Genomic DNA, 20,028 nt, shown 5'->3' on the forward strand with positions numbered 1-20,028 from the left:
GTCCCCAGTGTTTGACACACAGCCTCTCATTGAGGGCCTCTATGACCGCCAGAGAAACAACCAAACAAAATGGTGTCCTTGAGTCTTCCCGGCCCAGCCGGCACACACAACAAAGGGGCAGTGTGACCCGCTTGGCTGATGGCTGGGGTTCCTCTTGGCCTTGCACCTGAGACTCACCACCCCCCCCCCCCCCCCCCCCCCCACACACACACACACACACACACACACACACACACACACACGCACACACACACATACACACACACACACACACACACACACACACACACACACACACACACACACACACACACACACTCACCTCCCTAGCCTGAACAGGCAGATCAGATAAGAGCATTGGGAGTATGCATTGTTCAACAAGACCCCCACAACACTTGGCAAAGCTCCTAATAAATAGCCTTCCTAAATCGACAAGCCAGGCTTAATGTTTTTATGTGTCGTCTGTGGCGCTGTGATGCTGTGTGTGTGTGTGTGTGTGTGTGTGTGTGTGTGTGTGTGTGTGTGTGTGTGTGTGTGGGTGCGTGCGTGCGTGCGTGCGTCTGTGTGTGTGTGTGTGTGTGTGTGTGTGTCTGTGCGTCTGTGCGTGTGTGTGTGTGTGTGTGTGTGTGTGTGTCTGTGTGCGTGTGTGTGTGTGTGTGTGTGTGTGTGTGTGCGTGCACGCATGTGTGCTCGTATCTGTGTGTCCGTGCATTCCTTCCCTTATATCTGAATACCTGACATACACCTCCTCTTGTATGATGTGAAAGGCAGGTAACAAGCTCAGGCAAGCAGGACAGATCACCTTCCTCCTTCCTATTTGAATAAGGAGTGGTTGCTCCTTGTCCACTCAGTGCTGTAGTGGAATGTTCTTGTTTCTGCCTGGTTCCCTGAACACTAGACCAGAGAGTGTGCTCTTGTGTTTGGGCTTCTACACTCTAAAGTGCTGTTTAGTGCTTCAGTCCCAGGGAGAAATACACTTCTTTGAGAGAGATTATTCTGGGTTGTAGGTATAGATCACCCCAGGGCTGGCAAAGTCAACAGGCAGACACACGAACAAACAGATAAGCACACGCACATACACGGTTGTATTTTGTATATATTGTACTGTAGGACAGTATTTATTGTACCGGACCACAACCTATGTGTTGTGTGTTGTGTTGGGCGAAGGTATTATACATTGCCTTTGAAGATTGTTGTCTGAACACGCAACGGAATGAATTCTGAATTCCTAGTGTTCCACGTGTGGACAGCGCGGCATGTCCTAGCCGGTGTGTGTGTGTGTGTGTGTGTGTGTGTGTGTGTGTCTGTGTCTGTGTCTGTGTCTGTGTCTGTGTCTGTGTCTGTGTCTGTGTCTGTGTCTGTATCTGTGTCTGTGTCTGTGTCTGTGCGCGTGCGTGTGCGCGTGTGCGAGTGCTTACGTGTGTGTGTGTGTGTGTGTGTGTGTGTGTGTGTGTGTGTGTGCGTGTGCTGCTTTGGCATTCTGTCTCTCACTCTGTGTTCTCTGTATGTAACACTACACCCCCACACTCCTGCTCTGTGGTTGGCAGGATGAAAAAAAAAGAATAGCATACAATTAAATACTGGCCCAGTGTCTGCGTCACACAAGGCAATTATCTGCTGTGAACACTGTTGTTGCAGCTGATATAAATACCCCGGGATCAGGATCTGTCCCACCCCCCTCTGTGTGTTGCCCATCATCTGGTCTCCCAGTCCCTCTCATAAATGGTGTCCCTCCTCTGTGTGTGTGTGTGTGTGTGTGTGTGTGTGTGTGTGTGTGTGTGTGTGTGTGTGTGTGTGTGTGTGCGCGCGCCCACGCTCTGTACTGTATTATCATGTTCCGTTAGCCTCTGTTCGTTTTTGGTTTTGGCATTTTGGTTCTCTTATATCTCTTGGGAAGTGTAACATGTTCTGTGTCTCTTTTTCTCATTCCCTCTCTTGTTCTGTCTCTCTCTCTCTCTCTCTCTCTCTCTCTGTCTCTCTCTCTCTCTCTCTCTCTCTCTCTCTCTCTCTCTCTCTGTCTCAGGAGAGGGAGCCTCTTCGTGTCATCCCGCTGAAAGAGGTTCACAAAGTTCAGGAGTGCAAGCAGAGGTCAGTGTCTCCTCCACTTCATCTTTATTGAACACCACCACCAGTGTAGCCGGTAGGTGAGTTGGAATCATGTTCTGGTGATGAGTTAGCTTTAGGACCATGAGAGGACCGTGTCCTCTTGGCACAATGGTAGGAGCTCAGGTGTACCACATTGGGAGACCCAGGTTTGTATCCTGCCCGCTCACACATAAGAAGAGTGATGTTTCACGTGACCTAACAAAGTTAGCTGTAGGCCCTCAACTTGCACTCACTGAAGTATTAGATTAGATTAGATTCAACGTTATTGTCATTGCAAAGTACAAGTACCAGACAACGAAATGCCGTTTCGCATCTAACCAGAAGTGCAACTAGTGATATAAGAATGTGATATAAAAACAAAAATATAGTGATATATAAAACATGACAATGATAGGTGATAGGTACAGTGTGGCAAGTATGGTAGTTTAGAGGTATATACAGTTATGATGAGCTATGTACAGTTAAGGTAGCTTATGTACAGTATGTAATGTATAATAGAGGCTATATCAAAGAGGTATGTGCAATGTGCAATAAGACGGTATGTGTAAAGGTAGTATTGTAAACAGCAGTAGTGCAAAGGCAAATTGGATTGTTCACAGTGTCCGGGGGGGATACTGAGAGTCATTGTCGCTTCTTCGGATCTCTTTCTCCTCTAGTGACCTCATGATGAGGGACAATCTTTTTGAAGTTGTCACCAGCTCACGCACCTTCTACATACAGGTGAAACCTTTTTGCTTTCTCCAATTGATGCACTCTACAGAATGGATGAGCATAATGTATGTATTATTGTATGGTATTACATGTTGGGTTGGTTTTTATGGATAAAGACATAGGGCCGGTTTCACAGACAAGGCTTAAGCCTAGTCCTGGACTAAATCACACTTTCAATGTAAAATCTCCATTGAAGATGCTTTTTAGTCCAGGATTAGGCTTAAGCCTTGTCTGTGAAACCGGCCCTAAGAGTAGTAAAATCCTTGGATGGAGATGTTTAATTGAAAAGGTTATTTAGTCCCAGGACTAGGCTTAATCTGTCTCCAGTAAACCTGCCTATTGTGTATTACGAGCTTAGCTTAGTTTACTGAGTAGATGCTGTTACTGACACTAACGTCTTCGCTCCTCCAGTCTGACAGTCCAGAGGAGATGCACAGCTGGATCAAGGCGGTCTCAGGAGCCATCGTAGCTCAGCGAGGACCCGGACGATCAGCTGCTTCTGTAGGTATCCCCTCCCGCCTCCTCCTCCTCCTCCTCCTCCTCCTGGCTGCCTTATGGGGCTTTGACCCAGGCACTAGTCCAGAGTACCTTTCCTAAGGACCCACACGGCCTGCAGTTCTTTTGTTCCAACCTAGTACTGACACAGCTGATTCCACTGATAAATCAGGTGTGAGTTTCCCCAAAGCCTTCGTGGCACTATGATCATCTGGTGTCCTCAGCCTACAGTGGAAGGATGATGTTATTGCAAATAGCTTCTGGGAAACTCACCCTTAATGTGTTAGCGCCAGGATGAAACTAAACCCTGCCCATCTTGTGGGTCTGCAGGACCAGTAGTGAAGACCACTAGTCTGAGGGGACATACTGTGCTGTCTGTGTCGAGGAAATCAATGTTTGTGTCCAGTGGCCAAATCAGCTGTTCCAGTTTTGGCAGTGTCTAGTTGTCTGAGTAAAAAACGTTAGGATCCGGTTTGGAAGTAACCCATTCGTCCACTCAAGTTGGTCGCAAAATGTTTAGTCGGTTTCTCATGTTGTGTCTTTGCATTTACATAGATAAACAATCAACTGTATGCATTAGCTTCCACAAGGAATATCCTGTGCAGTATACTAGTATCTGTACTCCCGAGACCCCCCACCATCCCCTATCCAATAGGTACACACCAGCCCCCCCCCCCCCTAGACCGTCAACCCCTAGTCCCCCTCTTCTCTCTCCATCTCTCCCGGACCAGCCTCCCCTTTCTTCTCAACCTAACGAAGCTGTGCGCTGTGTTGTTGCAGATGCGCCAGGCCAGGCGGCTGTCCAACCCCTGTATACAGAGGTATACATTCCGCAATGGTGAATGCAGCACGTATGTGAGCCCCCTCCCCCCCTACCCCTACCCCTACCCACCCCTACCCCTACTTCCTCCCCACGTGTCAGTTAAAAGCAGCAGCTTCTCTCTGTTTGGTTTTTTGCCTAGTACTAGTCCCTCTCGCCTTTAGTGTAGCGGAATGGAGCTTCTTGTGTCACTGCTTCCCTCTAAAAACCCAACACACAAGCTAGCTAGCGCTACTAGCTAAGCTAACGCTACAGTAGTTACACGTCCATCCCATTGCTTGAGTGTTGATCATTAGCCTTACCTCTCCCCCACCTCCTTCTCCATCCTAACCGGTCTGGATATCACCATCTCTATAATCTGCCATTGATTGATCTAGAGACTAACTCGCTCGGTCTAAATGACCTCACTACTACTCCATTTGTCTCTCCCAGTGCTCGGTAATCGTTTGGTCTTGACTAGGCTTCCAGGAAAACTCCTCTGTCTGTGTCACCATTAGATTTCGGCACCTGTTTGCCCCTTCCTCCTCCCTCATCTGACTTACATACATTTCTAACACATTTTTGTCACAAGGTACTTCTTGCAGTTTTTCATTGTACACAACATTGTTTTGCGAGCTATGTGTCCCTTTCCTCCTTACAGGCAATGATAGAAACAGGCTTCCTTGTAATATATGGCAACTTAACAAGCATCAGAAGACAATGCTAGCATGCTAACATGGTGCTAGCTCTGTCTTAACGATACTGCCTGTAGCGTGGGACGGCTAGTTGCTAGCAGTGGCTGTCCCCTTCCAACACATCCATCTTGGCAGAACTGTTGTCATGACAGTGTTTTTTCCTATATGTTGGATACAGTACATCCTCAGATACAGATACAGACACAGACACAGACACACACACACACACACAGACACACACACACACACACACACACACATACACACACACACACACACTGCACGCTCTCACTGTCTCTTCATTCCCATTACTTTGCTTCAGATCATACACACGTTTCAAGTTAATGTACGCATTCCATATTCTTTAGTCTTTGATTTTCATTTCATACACATGACATTCACCAACTGCCAACCAGACTGTACAATAAAACTGCCTTTACAGCTGGTTGACCTTAAGAAAATATGTCTACTTTGAAACCTTTGTTCTGAAGTGAACCCTGACATACTGTGATGTATGTCAACATGTCATAAAGCACCTCCACCTCTTCAACACAGCTGTGTATGAAAGTTCTACCCATCCCATAACGGTCATTCTCCCATGCCATTCTGTCATTCTTTCACTCTTCCATCTCTCACTTCCGCATCTCATCAACTGACAGCTCCTGCCACAGTCCAAGACTGGTTTTAGTCTTTTTGGGGTCGTTTTTCGCTAATGTCTTTGCCCTTCTTTTCTTTTGTGGTGTCTTCTCTTCTTTGTAAAGAGAGTAAAATGTGACAGTGAGAAACTAACATTCCCAAAATGAGCTGTGCCACCTGTGCCACCCTCACTACTGCCATCCTCCAAACCACATGTCCTCCTGCTGCCTCTGCTTCCTTCTCTACTACGGCCCCTTGGCTTACATCTGCACTACTTCTATACTACACTACTACTACTATGACTACGACTACGACTACGACTACTACTATACTACACTACTACTACTATGACTGCTACTACTACGACTACGACTACTATACTACACTACACTACTACTATGACTATGACTACGACTACTACTATACTACACTACTACTACGACTACTACTATCACACTACTACTACTATGACTGCTACTACTACGACTACTACTACCACTACTACTATATTACACTACTATGACTGCTACTACTACGACTATAGTAACTACTACTACTACTACTACTATAGAACTACTACTACTACTACTACTACTACTACTACTACTACTACTACTACTACTATTATTGTACTACTACTACTACTACTATAGAACTACTACTGCATTACTAAAACTACTTCTACTACTACACTCCTGCTACCTGCTAGTCCTGCTATAGTAACTACTGTTATACTCTGCTGCTGCTGCTGCCATCCCCTTCCTCTGCCACTGTCCCCTGCTACACGACTGTGACTCACTGTGACTCCCCCCTGAGCCCAATGCATCTGAATGACTATGTCCCCACTCCCTCCCTCCCTCCCTCCCGCCCCCATTCCACCCCCATCTCTGCAGGAGCACAGCGACCACTCCGCCCCCACTTCCTCCTCCACCTTCTACTGCAGCAGCGGCCAGCAGGGCCCCCCCGTCCCTCGCTCGCCGATCTCGCCAGAGCCCGCCTCCTACCCACAATGCCCAGCAGGGGGAGGTGCCGCCCCCCCAGCGGCCCCTGCGGGCGCACAGCCTGACCTGGGACAGCCAGGACTTCATGGGCCTGCTGCCCTGGCGCGGCCAGCAGGGGGCACCGCGCTCCCGCCTCTCCCTCCAGGAGACCCGCCTGTCCAAATGAGTGCCCACCTCCACCCACATCGCCCCACCGACCAGGAAGACGACCCATCGCCATGGAGACGGCGCAGCAAGGTGGAGGGCGCCAACCTCCCCGACTCCTCCTCCCTAAGCCTGGAGGTCTCAGACCTGCATGTTAGCCTGGTGTGAGCCCCCAGCTCCCCACCCCCCACTCCCAGACCCCATATCTGCCTCACAGGATACCTCTCACTCCAACCCTCCCCCCTCCCACCTACCCCCACCCCCATTCCCATGCACAGTACATGCCCAGGAGAAGTCAACGCAGGTGGACTCACACTGGCACTCACAGGGAGCTGGTCTGTAAATCACCAACCACAGCAAGGAATCTAAATGTGACTTTATGGAGCCAAACCAATCAGAGCGCAGCCTGGGCCTGGGCCTCAGGAAGACAGCAGTGGTTCCTGTAATCAGTGATCATCTATCCTCCCTTGCACTCTTAGATTCTCTCCAGAATACAGCCAATGGCACTGCGTTCCGGGGAGACTTTCTCATCAGATGTTTTTCCTTTGATCTCAGTATCTTCTCTTCAGTTGTTGATATTTCTGTTAGGTGTCTCTGTTTTCTTTCTTGGTGTTGGTGTTGTGTGTTCAGTTCCTCAGACTATAATGCTCCTGTGTCTAGTGGGCTAATGGGAATAGATCTTTACTGGGTGGCTTGGTCTGCTGAGAAACTCACTAATCAAGGTTTTCAGTCCATTTAAAGCTCATTCTCAATCTCTCCCTTCACATGATTATATGGGTGACTGGGACTAGAAAACATGTGTTATTGATTCGTTGTTTATTGAAAAGAAGCGTTTTAATTCTGACAGTGAGACTACCCAACTCCTTCTGTGCTGTGTGCTCACATCATTGTGGTGTTTTGATTTTGTGTCCTTTTCAGATGTCAATGCGTTTGGTTTGAAGCAGAAAATGTATGTTCAATCCAAAGTGTGAAGGCCTAATAGAGTTATGTTTAGTAAGGCCTACCTAAGGAAATACAAAACCAAAATCAAAAAAGAAAAAAAAACTGCGTCATTCTGATTATTTAAAGTTTCAGTTCCATTTTTAGAGAGTGAGTGGGTGGTATTTGTATAGCTCTATTTGTAGTCATTTTTACATAAGCCTTTAGATAGAGACATGAGATACTGTATGCTTTGAATACTTACAGTAGACAGTACTCACACACACACATACACACACACACACACACACACACACGCACTGTTGTGTTTGCCAAATGAAGTCCTGCACTGTAATATTATGTGCCTGCTAGTGTTAGCATGCATTGGTATAGGGACTTCTCCCGTAAGGGAGGATATAGAGACTGTATACAACATACAACACAACCTAAAGGCCCGTGGTAAGGTCTTTCAACTGGCACTTTGTCGACACTATAGGCTGCCCCTTTTGATCTGTTTTATGGTGTTCCTTTGTGGTTCTCTTCTGTACTGTACTTCTCCCCTATGCTGTGTGTGTGTGTGTGTGTGTGTGTGTGTGTGTGTGTGTGTGTGTGTGTGTGTGTGTGTGTGTGTGTGTGTGTGTGTGTGTGTGTGAGAGAGAGAGAGAGAGAGAGACTGCGGGGGAGGCGTAGTGTGCCTGCATGGCCACTAGGCATAGGGGTTGACTGATCTCAGCTGTACTGTTCTTGTTGACCTGTAACATGTTTGCCTGTAACTGTGTTGCACAACTCTTACTGTATAGCTGGTAAAGTGCCTGCATTCTTTCTATAGAGACAACAGAAAACAAGCTATTTTGACCCTTTTAATTGTGTACCTGATGTTCTGAAATCATGTGCATTATTTATTAAGTGGAGTTTGAAAATAAATCTGTGGATTTAAGTGGAAGGACTTTGTGTCGTATTTTTGTGGACCCAAATAATGTGTTTGTCGGTACCGAACCCATGTCTGAACTCATGTCTGATGAAGATTGGAACCATCTAGTGCACAAGGGAAGAACTACAACCTCTTGACTATTCTCTGCCCATTTCAATGTGCACAGTACATATTTCACATGGGACCAATCTAGGCCATTTGGTTTCATTTTGAAACCTTACACTCAAGACCTTTATGCAAATTGCATTTATATCTGGTGGCCAGGGTCTTATAAGGCCTGTGATGAAGAGATTAACACTAGAACTGTGAGTAAAGAAAAATGTTATTACGTTGCACTCGATCAAATTTCAGAACCCTCCTTTCTTCAGGACCCTTCCTCCTGAGGCGGCTCTTTTAGTAGGCACGGCTGTTCTAGTGTTAAGTAAAGCAAGGCACCTCTGCCCCCTGTTGGTGCTCATCGGTCCCAATTGCAAAGTCAACCCTTATTGCATTCAGAGAGATCACTAAGATACAGTAGCTGTGATGGATCTATCATTCTTCCATAGTTGATCTTCCAATTAGAACAACATCTGAAATCCCATCCCTCTGTGCATCCATGGCTGCATCTGACCTCTTCCCCTGGGTGTTGAAGCCAATGGGAGTAATAGAATAGAATGGAGTTTTAATGTGTCGAAGAGGCTACTTGGATGCAGAAAGATTACATACGGAGTATGACAATATACATAACACATACTCATATTTAATGAGTATATACATAAACATAATACATATACATAACACATACTCATATTTTAGAACAGACGGAAGAAGATTAGAATAGGTGATACTGGGACAGTGGGACACCATACATGATTAGAATAGGTGATACTGGGAGACCATACATGATTATAATAGGTGATACTGGGACACCATACATGATTAGAATAGGTGATACTGGGAGACCATACATGATTATAATAGGTGATACTGGGACACCATACATGATTAGAACAGGTGATACTGGGAGACCATACATAAGTGGAGGCAGAAATCTGAGAATGGGCTCATTGTAATGTATAAAATGGAATGATGAATGGTATCAAACGCGCAACGTGTGTCCATGTCCACCCATGTCTGCCTCCACCAGCCTCCCCTGTCATCCATCTAGTAGTAGCCGCCCACTGTGACTGGGAGGGCTCTATCTGGCAGTAAACCCATCTGAAAGCCATTGCGCTGTTGGACTACGGTGGGCGTGTCATGATGCACAACGCCAGGTATGAGGAAACAGAGCCTACTCTACTAAGCTTGTTGTTTGGGTTTGGAACCAAACACGCAAACGACGGCCTCATCATCACAACCATGTGTTGATGGGGACACGGCCCCTCTGCTCCTTCTCTCCCACTCTCCATCCACTCCCATTACACCTCCCAATAAAAACACAAAACCACTTAAGGATATTGGAACGGGCTGTCCATAAATTTGGATTTTACAGTCAGGGATTGACTCAATGGCCCATTGCTTGTTGTTGCAAGAAAATTAGATTGAGAAGTCAAGAGGTGTAGCCCTATTCCATTTCCTGGTTTGGATTATAATAACTCTGACTGATTCAAAGAGACATTTGTGCTTTATTAGGAGTATGAGTTCACACACACAAGCTCTCATATAGAGAGAAAGATATGGGCTTGCCAGGTAAAAGACAAAATATTGAATTTTGCATCACACACCTTCCCTGGGGAAATGTCATATCTATATATATATTGATGACTGCAGTGAGTGAAGTTGAACAGTTGGCCCCTCTTTTAAAGGGCACAAATGGCTGTTCAAATAAACAGTGATGGCTTTTGAACTCTGGTTTACTTGGAGATAGCCATATCAATCTTATGATGCTGTTCTCTAGTTCTCACACATCTTGGAGAGCCCCCTCAATGTAATGCAAGCTCATTCTAGACCTGTCTTCCAACTTCCATGCTTGACTCCACAGAGTGCCACTGTTAAAATGCCAGATTCCTGGCTGATCTTAGAACAGGGGAGGCTGGTGGAGGTAGAAATCAAAGGACAGGCTCATTGTAATGCATGGAACGGAATGAAGAATGGTGTCATTCCATTCCATGCATTATAATGTGCCCGTCGTTCGATTTCTACCTCCACCAGCCTCCCCTGTCTTAGGCCTGTCTTCCATGCAGGAAACCACAGAGTGGTGCTGTGAAGACACCTAGCCTGGTTCAACCCAGATCTGTTTGTGCTACAAGCCGAGAATGACAGTGATAGGAGTTAACATTACACACAGATCTGGGACGGCTAGGCTAGAGGACACCAGGATCTCTGGCTGATCTCAGACCTGCCCTCCTGACCCACAGCTGTCAGGGGCACAGCTATGCTGTCAGAAGCCAGAGCCTGTGTTGGCGGGGAATGATGATGTCAGCATGGCCCCTCCTGGAGAAGGGGGTTGGGGAGTGTGAATGAGTCGACGACAACACAACTCTTCTGGGAATGTTCCGTAACCACAACAACGGGGGTAAACAGAAGAGGTGCCTCTAGAGGTCGTAATGAGAGAGAGGTTGGGTCTCACATCTGCACGGCCAGAGAACCGAACCAGAACAAGCCTCCCTCAATTCATCATCATGCCAAAGTTAGGCAACCACATTGTTTTTTTTATTGAGTGTTTTTTTGTGTGCCTGTATGTGTGTGTGTGTGTGTGTGTGTGTGTGTGTGTGTGTGTGTGTGTGTGTGTGTGGGTGTGTGTGTGTGTGAGTGTGTGTGTGTGTGTGTGTGTGTGTGTGTGTGTGTGTGTGTGGTGTCCCTCCTCTGTGTGTGTGTATGTGTGTGTGTGTGTGTGTGTGTGTGCGTGCGTGTGTGTGTGTGCGTGCGTGCGTGCGTGCGTGCGTGCGTGCGTGCGTGCGTGTGTGTGGTGTGTGTGTGTGTGTGTGTGTGTGTGGTGTGTGTGTGTGTGTGTGTGATATTGTCCAAAACACACCCACTCTGTTATTACATAAGAGGCACTGGAATCCAGCTGTGTATGATGATGTGCAAAAGAATAAAAACCAAAGATAGCAGAAGCAATACATAATTACATATGTTATCCTTGGTCTGGGCAACTGCATGCATGAAAAAGGACATTAAAGAACAAAAAATCAGATTACGATTGTGTTGTGTGTAGCATATGGCTCCAGTCAACCAATGCACGATGAAACCCACAACAAAACAGTTTGATATCCAGCTTTCGATGGTGTCATTGTGTTACCATAATTAAGTTGATTCCTGCCATGCGTATTGTTTATTTGCTGTAGTAAAAATATTAAGCATTCCCAGATGATAATTAAAAGTGAGAAATAAATGTTGTATGATGGTGGATGAAGGGATGATGTAAGTTTGACAACAATGTCACTTCAGCTCACGTTCTTTTAACCAACACACATACTCAAATGCTGACTCCTCGGCAAAGGTACAGCTGCTGTCCTACGGTCTCTTAGGTTTTCGTCAATAAATGTATAAAAAGATATATATTATTTTTTACTTTTTTCATCCATTCTGTCAGCTGAATTTGTGTTGTACACTACAGTCCACTTGTGCAAGTTAGGCTTCAGAGAAAGCACTGCACTACCTTTGTCAGCATTGGGATAGAAGCATCTTAATCAATTTAATGAACCGGCAACACTTCAGCACCTTATAAGATGATAAGAGAGCAGACCTCAGCTGTAACTCTCTCCCCTCCAGTTCAGCATTGAGAACAATGTGTTCCCAAGGAGAGATGGGTTTCAAAGGCCAATTGTGGTTAACCAACAGCCTCAACATCTGCCAATACACGTAGGGTTTTGAGGACAGGACTAGGAGTGCTGGGACTATTATGATATGATTTATTCGAGTGAAAAACATGTTCCCTTGTGGCCTAGTTTTTCTGTATGCTTTCCAGCAGTGTGTGTAGTGCCCTGTGAGATTTCAGTGGAGGCTTGTGGAGGTAGAAATCGGAGGACAGGCTCATTGTAATGCATGGGACGGAAAGACTCAGTCAGGTCTCCCTGTATAAATAAGTTAAAATTTGTTTTTTTTAATATGGAAGGCCAACAGGCCTTCACACCATTGATTCTTCCTGTGGTGACAGTCTGGCAAACCACAACAATTTGCCTCCCATCCCTGATCCCCAGATATTTAATTTACAGTCAAACTGATATACTGATAAATCCCCAAATGGATGAACAACTAATACATGCAATGGAATGTCATTGTTTCTGGTAATGGGACAGGCTATGGGTGGGGCCTTGATGAGAATGGGTTGAGACTCATTAGTGGGAGGGCCATTTAAGTACTGAGGGGCCATGGAAGAAGGCAAAGGGGTGACTTGTATACTGGGGTCTTTGTGTGTGTGTGTGTGTGTGTGTGTGTGTGTGTGTATGTGCGTGCGTGCGTGCGTGTGTGTGTGTGTGCGTGTGTGTACACGTGCACGTGCACGCATGCATGTATGTGTGCATTTGCTTCTCGGAAACTGTTTGACTCCCCTCCTCCAGCACCATTCACATCAGATGTGAAGGGCCCCATGAATGTTCCCTGAAGCAAGAGGGTCTGTGAGGTAATGAGGTATGGAACAGCGTGTCCCAGCATCTCTTCAGCTGGCTATACACTGTGTGGGTTCTCTGATCTGTACTGCTGAGCTGCTATCTGACAGAGGTGTTGATTCACTACTGGCCTGGAGCTGATGTGAGTGATTTGATGCACTTCACTTCCCCTTCATGTGGGAAGTGTGGTTATAATGTTGATCCTGTGACAATATATGAGATTGGTGATTACAATGTAGCCTATTTCAACACATAGCACTTATTCAGATTCATATAATAGGCGGTTAATACAATTACAATACAATACAATACGTGTGTTTGTGTGTGTGTGTGTGTGTGTGTGTGTGTGTGGGTGGGTGGGTGGCGCGGTGGGTGGGTGGATGGGCGTGTGTGCGTGCGTGCGTGTGTGTGTGCGTGCGTACATGCGTGCGTGCGTGTGTGCGTGCGTACATGCGTGCGTGCATGCGTGTGTGGAGCTGTGGAGCTTTCAGAGTGTCAGAGTGAACTTCTGTTCTGTGGTCAGTTCTTGCAGTAGGTCATAGCCTGGTCTCCCTCTGGTCTTCTCAAACCGGTCTCTATGGCAATGAGGGTGGTAACAGTAACATATACAAACAAAGAGTCTCAGAGCACTCAAGGAAATGAGACATCCAGAGACAAAACTTCAAAGGCAATCGGCATGCATCTGTCTATTAAAATGCAATAGGACTTGAAGAGTATGATCAATATGTTCAAAAACAGCACATGGAAAATATTAGATTTGCATGTGTGGTCCATGAAATGGACGAGCATTCCAGAAGGCTGACATAGACACACACACAGACACAGACACACACATGCACACACGTGCATGCACACACACACACACACACACACGCACGCACGCGCGCACACACACACACACACACACACACACACACACACCAATACTCACACATACAGCATCCAGAGTTGAGTTGACTCCCTTCATCCACACTGACCCACTCCCATCAGAGAGGAGATCATGGGGAGGAGGCTTGGCCCTAGCACCCCTCAGTCTGGCCATGAGCCATAATGTTCACTGGTATTCAATATTCATTTAATCAACTGGATCAACTCCTGAGGGATTTCATTTGTTGTATACTGAACCAAGTAGCAGTGGCTATTGTGACATAACCAGCTGTATTGAACATCCATACACTGACTGGCAACACAATGGAAAGATCAATGTCCTAACAGACAGCATGCGTCTGTAGGTCAGTGCAGTCACAGATGCAGTTGCTGGAGGCACATTAGTAGGCCTACTGCCTCCTGTACTGCAGTACATTGATACCTAGACAAGATGACTACATGTAAATGACAAATTTCATGTGAATTATCTCCAGAACCATACCAGTGTCGACATGTGTATACAGCTTTTTTCCCCCTCTGTTCTAGAGTCCAAAAAGATATGAGAAACGATCACATGGAAATTATCACCTATGAGGTTATTGGGGGTACCAAACAATTACAAAACAAAACTACAATAACAAGTGCTATCCCTCTGGCTGGAAACTCATAGTTTCAGAAAATCACTTAATTTAAAATGTGTTTGATCCCAATAGGCTAGGTGCACGATCTCACTACTTCCTGAAAGGCACCTGGTATGAACATTAGTCCTTGGGCCAAACCCCCAAATTGAACATTTCACTACCAAATTCTGGGCAAATCCTAGATGTGATTTTCTTATTCCTATACATCCCTAGATTATGTTTTGATATGATAGACCTTTTGGATTGGCAGCTTATTAGTAGTTATCACCTCGTAAAGGTACGGAGTGCTTTTTTCAAAACCCGAGTTTTGCCTAGAAAAGTCCCCTGCCATATCCTGCTCCCCTTCGCATGATTCGCGCCTAGCTGTGGTGTGGTTGTGATAGAGACATGAGCCTTTTCATGTTCTTTATGCGCCTGAGTCTCCTAAACACGTAGAGACCAACCCCGAGTCGATCAATGATTCCTACGATGAGCTATGGTAACTTTCCCGCACCTACCCCCTACCGATGAATGCCTACTTTTTGCGGTTTTCCGGAGGTATTGTGCGGTAGGTGCGGGAAAGTTACCATAGCTCAGCGTAGGAAGCTCTGATCGACTCGGGGTTGGTCTCTACGTGTTCAGGAGACCCAGGCGCATAAATTTAACCTGGCTCATGTCTCTATCACAAGCACAGCCCGAGCTATGCGCGACTGACGTGACGGGGAGCAAAATATGGCAGGGGACTTGTGGACCCGAATGCAGGACACTGAGGCGGAGTCAGATGAAAGGTCAAACCCATGGATGGGTACATTTATTGTTTTCTGAATTTGTATGTTTAAATATACAAATGATACATTATCTACTTAAAATATGCATTAATTTACATAGTTTTCCAGAATAAAAATCTAAAACAAAGTGCTTAAAACAAATAAAGTGTGTGTTTACCTCCTCAAATAAATTAACTTAGCCCCAGCCAGATCCATATTTAGAGGTAAGTTACCTCAGGTAACTTTAGCTAGCAAGCTAGTTTAGAGTTAGTGGTAATGTATAGCTGGTTAGATAACGAAGCGACCTTGGGTTCCCTGAAAGGTGCTATATAAATGCAAGTTATTATTATTATTATTATTATTATTATTATTATTATTATTATAACTAGCTAGCTAGTTTTTTCTACCATAAATCATCTCCTGAAGCCACAACCATCTCCCACTACTGAGGCTACAGAGCAGCGATGTAACAGCTTCATTGACTTTTTCAGATCCAAGGTCAACAACATTCGCTCTCTGATGCCCAGCTCTTCCTCTCTGTCTCCCTCTGCTACCAACCCCTCGCCTGGGAGTTTGCCATCTCTCCCATGTTTCACAGAGGTTCAACAGAGCCACATTATGGAAATCCTTAGAGGAATGAAATCATGCACTTGCGCCCTGGACCCCATTCCCACTGCTCTGCTCAAGTCATACACCAACCTTGCCTTCCTGTCCAAGGTGCTAGTGAAGGAAGTTGCTTCCCAACTCCAGGATCACCTCAAACACAACAACCTGTTTGAAAGATTTCAGTCAGGCTTTCGCTCAGCCCACAGTATAGAAACGGCTATGCTAAGGGTGACGAATGAACTGCTAATGACATCCTCCTGGACCTGACAGCAGCATTTGACATGGTGGATCACACTATCCTCCTAGAGCGCCTCTACACCACCATTGGACTCTCAGACTCTGCACTGAAGTGGTTTCAGTCCTATCTCTCTGGCAGGACTGAATACGTCTCACTGGGAGGATGCAAGTCCAGACTTCTCCCTGTTACCTGTGGTGTTCCACAGGGGTCGGTTCTCGGCCCCATCCTCTTCATCACCTACATGCTCCCCCTCGGTCGTGTCATCACCAGATATGGGATGTCTTTCCATTGTTATGCTGATGACACACAGCTCTACATTAAAACTGCCCCAAGCCCCTCTGCAGCCATGTCATGTCTCACCACCTGTCTTGAGGAGATAAAGGCATGGATGAACAACAACTTCCTTCAGTTAAACAGTAACAAATCCGAAGCTCTTCTTGTTGGCACCCCACACCAGGTTCAGTCTTCGCCCATATCACAGCTCCCCTTCGAGGGTCAAGTCATCCCCTTCTCCTCCTCAGTCTCAAATCTGGGGGTTAGGTTTGACCCTCACCTGACCTTCAGTGACCATATAAAACACCTGTGCAAAACCTCCTTCTATCATCTCAGAAATATTTCCAAACTCCGTCCCACTCTAACCCTGTCAGATGCAGAGAACTTGTCCATGCCTTTGACTACTGCAATCCGCTCTTCATCGGGATTCCTGGCAAAAGCATACAGAAGCTGCCATACATCCAGAACAGCGCTGCCAGGATCCTGATGAGAGTCCACAAATACAAGCACATAACCCCCGTTCTACACTCACTACACTGGCTCCCTGTCTCATTCAGGGTTGACTACAAAGTCCTTCTTCTCATCCACAAATGCATCAACGGACACGCACCTCCCTATCTACAAGAACTCATCACTCCACAAACCTCCACCCGCACCCTCAGGTCTTCAAACAGTTTGGTCCTCCAGGTCCCCAATACCAGGCTCCGCACCATGGGGGACCGAGCCTTCTGTTCGGCTCCGCCGTGCCTGTGGAACAGCCTTCCTAGCCAGCTAAGGGCAGTACAGAGCCTGTGGAACAGCCTTCCTAGCCAGCTAAGGGCAGTACAGAGCCTGTGGAACAGCCTTCCTAGCCAGCTAAGGGCAGTACAGAGCCTGTGGAACAGCCTTCCTAGCCAGCTAAGGGCAGTACAGAGCCTGTGGAACAGCCTTCCTAGCCAGCTAAGGGCAGTACAGAGCCTGTGGAACAGCCTTCCTAGCCAGCTAAGGGCAGTACAGAGTCTGTGGAACAGCCTTCCTAGCCAGCTAAGGGCAGTACAGAGCCTGGACTCTTTTAAGACAGGCCTTTGACTGTTGAACTGTGTTCATTTTTGTGATTTATTTTGAGATTCTTTTGAATGAAAAGTGCAATACAAATAAAATGCATTATTATTATAGTTAATAACACTTTAGTTAGCTAGCTAAACTAGCAAAGTAGCCTGTTGTGTACCCAGGCTTGAGACAGGGTTTTATATTGTAGTAATATTAATGTAACTTAATTTACATTAAATTTACAGAAGATTCCTTGTTTGTAGCCCCTCTGTTGTAATGAGATCTGCCCCAATTACTGCACCCTGACAATATTTTAGTTTAGAATAAGGTTGGTAATTTAATGTCAAACTAGATGTATTCCTCTATTTCAGAGACCCACATCATCAGCAGTAAGTGTAAGTTATGATCAACACCAACATCAACATCAACACCAACAGCAACATCAACACCGGACTCTACACCACCCCCCCCTCCCCGTTCGCTGACTCTCTGTTCCATGTTACTTGTTGTGGTTGCTTGTTGTTTTTTGTGTCTCCCCATGTGTGTCCTATATTGTCAGCGTCTTTGAGCCCTGGAAAAGCGCTATATAAATTAAATTAATTATTATTATTATTATTAAGTCTAATGATGGATCCAACTTCAGGTGAATGCAGCAGCAACCTGCCAAGAAAGCGGCATGGACAGCATCATCCACTGCTCTGATGATGGACAGCATCATCCACTGCTCTGATCATGGACAGCATCATCCACTGCTCTGATCATGGACAGCATCATCCACTGCTCTGATGATGGACAGCATCATCCACTGCTCTGATCATGGACAGCATCATCCACTGCTCTGTCATGGACAGCATCATCCACTGCTCTGATGATGGACAGCATCATCCACTGCTCTGATCATGGACAGCATCATCCACTGCTCTGATCATGGACAGCATCATCCACTGCTCTGATGATGGACAGCATCATCCACTGCTCTGATGATGGACAGCATCATCCACTGCTCTGTCATGGACAGCATCATCCACTGCTCTGATCATGGACAGCATCATCCACTGCTCTGATCATGGACAGCATCACCCACTGCTCTGATCATGGACAGCATCATCCACTGCTCTGATGATGACTCCAACTCAAACCTGGTGTCACCCCAAAACCTGGACTTATGGAGAACTTTGTTGAGGGCGGCAGAAATCAGAAAACATCTCCCAATTTTGGACCACACCTACCACCGGACTCCATACACCTACAGCTTTCACTGCCTTGTGGGCTAAATAAATGTAACTGTTCATCTGCCTCCGCCTCAGTGTCCTGCATTCGGGTCCACTCCCGTACAGAACGTAGGCTAACACACATTTTAAATGACAGCAGTCCATACTTTAAGAGGGGATAAGGTATTAAACTACCAACAACAAGGTCCAACTAGGTCTATCACATCAAATAATAATCTAGGGATGTATAGTAATTAATTACTGTCTTTATCCAATCTGTGGTCCAAATGTTCTTTAAAGATATGCAAATTAACTCATATTTTAAGTAGATAATACATCATTTGCATATTTAAACAGAACATTTCTGAAAACTTGTAATACAAAAAATGATTGTCTCAATGTAAGTAATCAACTGGGGAAGTTTCATGGTGATATCTATTAGGTAACATGTTTTACCCATCAAAAAGTCCCCGGCCATATTCTGCTCCCCTTCGCGTCAGTCGCGCATAGCTCGGGCTGTGCTTGTGATAGAGACATGAGCCAGGTTTGCTTTATGCGCCTGGGTCTCCTGAACACGTAGAGACCAACCCCGAGTCGATCAGAGCTTCCTACGCTGAGCTATGGTAACTTCCCCGCACCTACCGCACAATACCTCCGGAAAACCGCAAAAATTAGGCATTCATCGGTAGGGGGTAGGTGCGGTAAAGTTACCATAGCTCATCGTAGGAATCATTGATCGACTCGGGGTTGGTCTCTACGTGTTTAGGAGACTCAGGCGCATAAAGAACATGAAAAGGCTCATGTCTCTATCACAACCACAGCACAGCTAGGCGCGAATCATACGAAGGGGAGCAAGATATGGCAGGGGACTTTTCTAGGCAAAACTCGGGTTTTGAAAAAAGCACTCCGTACCTTTACGAGGTGATAACTACTAATAAGCTGCCAATCCAAAAGGTCTATCATATCAAAACATAATCTAGGGATGTATAGGAATAAGAAAATCACATCTAGGATTTGCCCAGAATTTGGTAGTGAAAAATGGTTTGGCCCAAGGACTACATATCCTGTCTCACTCTATTGGTTTAATTGATTAATCAGCTGTGCACTGTGTGTTCCAACGGTTTACCGCACAGCTGATTAATCAATTAAACCAATAGAGTGAGACAGGATATGTTCATACCAGTTGCCTTTCAGGAAGTAGTGAGATCGTGCACCTAGCCTATTACATCATAGGGGGTAATTTCCTATTTTCTCTTTTCCTTTTCTTTTTGTGTCCCTTTAACTTACCTTGTAGAAATACCTTTTTTGTTTCTATGTTAAACCTGAAAGGTGTTTCAAAGGGCTCTCCTACAGGGCCTTTTTGGTCTAGGTTGCACCTTCATCGGGAAGCCACTGCTCACCGACAATCACGCTCTGTTCACGAAAAAAAGAAAAAAAGGAACCATGAAAATC

At 45.9% G+C, this 20,028-nt stretch overlaps 1 protein-coding gene across 1 annotated transcript in view; it reads left to right on the forward strand.

The window, feature by feature from the left end:
* The window catches only part of plekha1b (pleckstrin homology domain containing, family A (phosphoinositide binding specific) member 1b), a 21,433-nt gene extending 14,656 nt beyond the window's left edge, over positions 1-6,777 (forward strand). Inside the window, exons 9-12 of the mRNA XM_080542610.1 lie at positions 2,024-2,088; positions 2,763-2,826; positions 3,229-3,318; positions 6,336-6,777. Coding sequence (XP_080398736.1) covers positions 2,024-2,088; positions 2,763-2,826; positions 3,229-3,318; positions 6,336-6,755 — 639 coding nt within the window. The 3' untranslated portion in view covers positions 6,756-6,777. The remainder of the gene's footprint in view (positions 1-2,023; positions 2,089-2,762; positions 2,827-3,228; positions 3,319-6,335) is intronic.
* Positions 6,778-20,028: the final 13,251 nt, after the last annotated feature.

This window comes from Nansenia antarctica (genome assembly GCF_963989245.1).
Source record: "Nansenia antarctica genome assembly, chromosome: 11".
NCBI lineage: Eukaryota > Metazoa > Chordata > Actinopteri > Argentiniformes > Microstomatidae > Nansenia > Nansenia antarctica.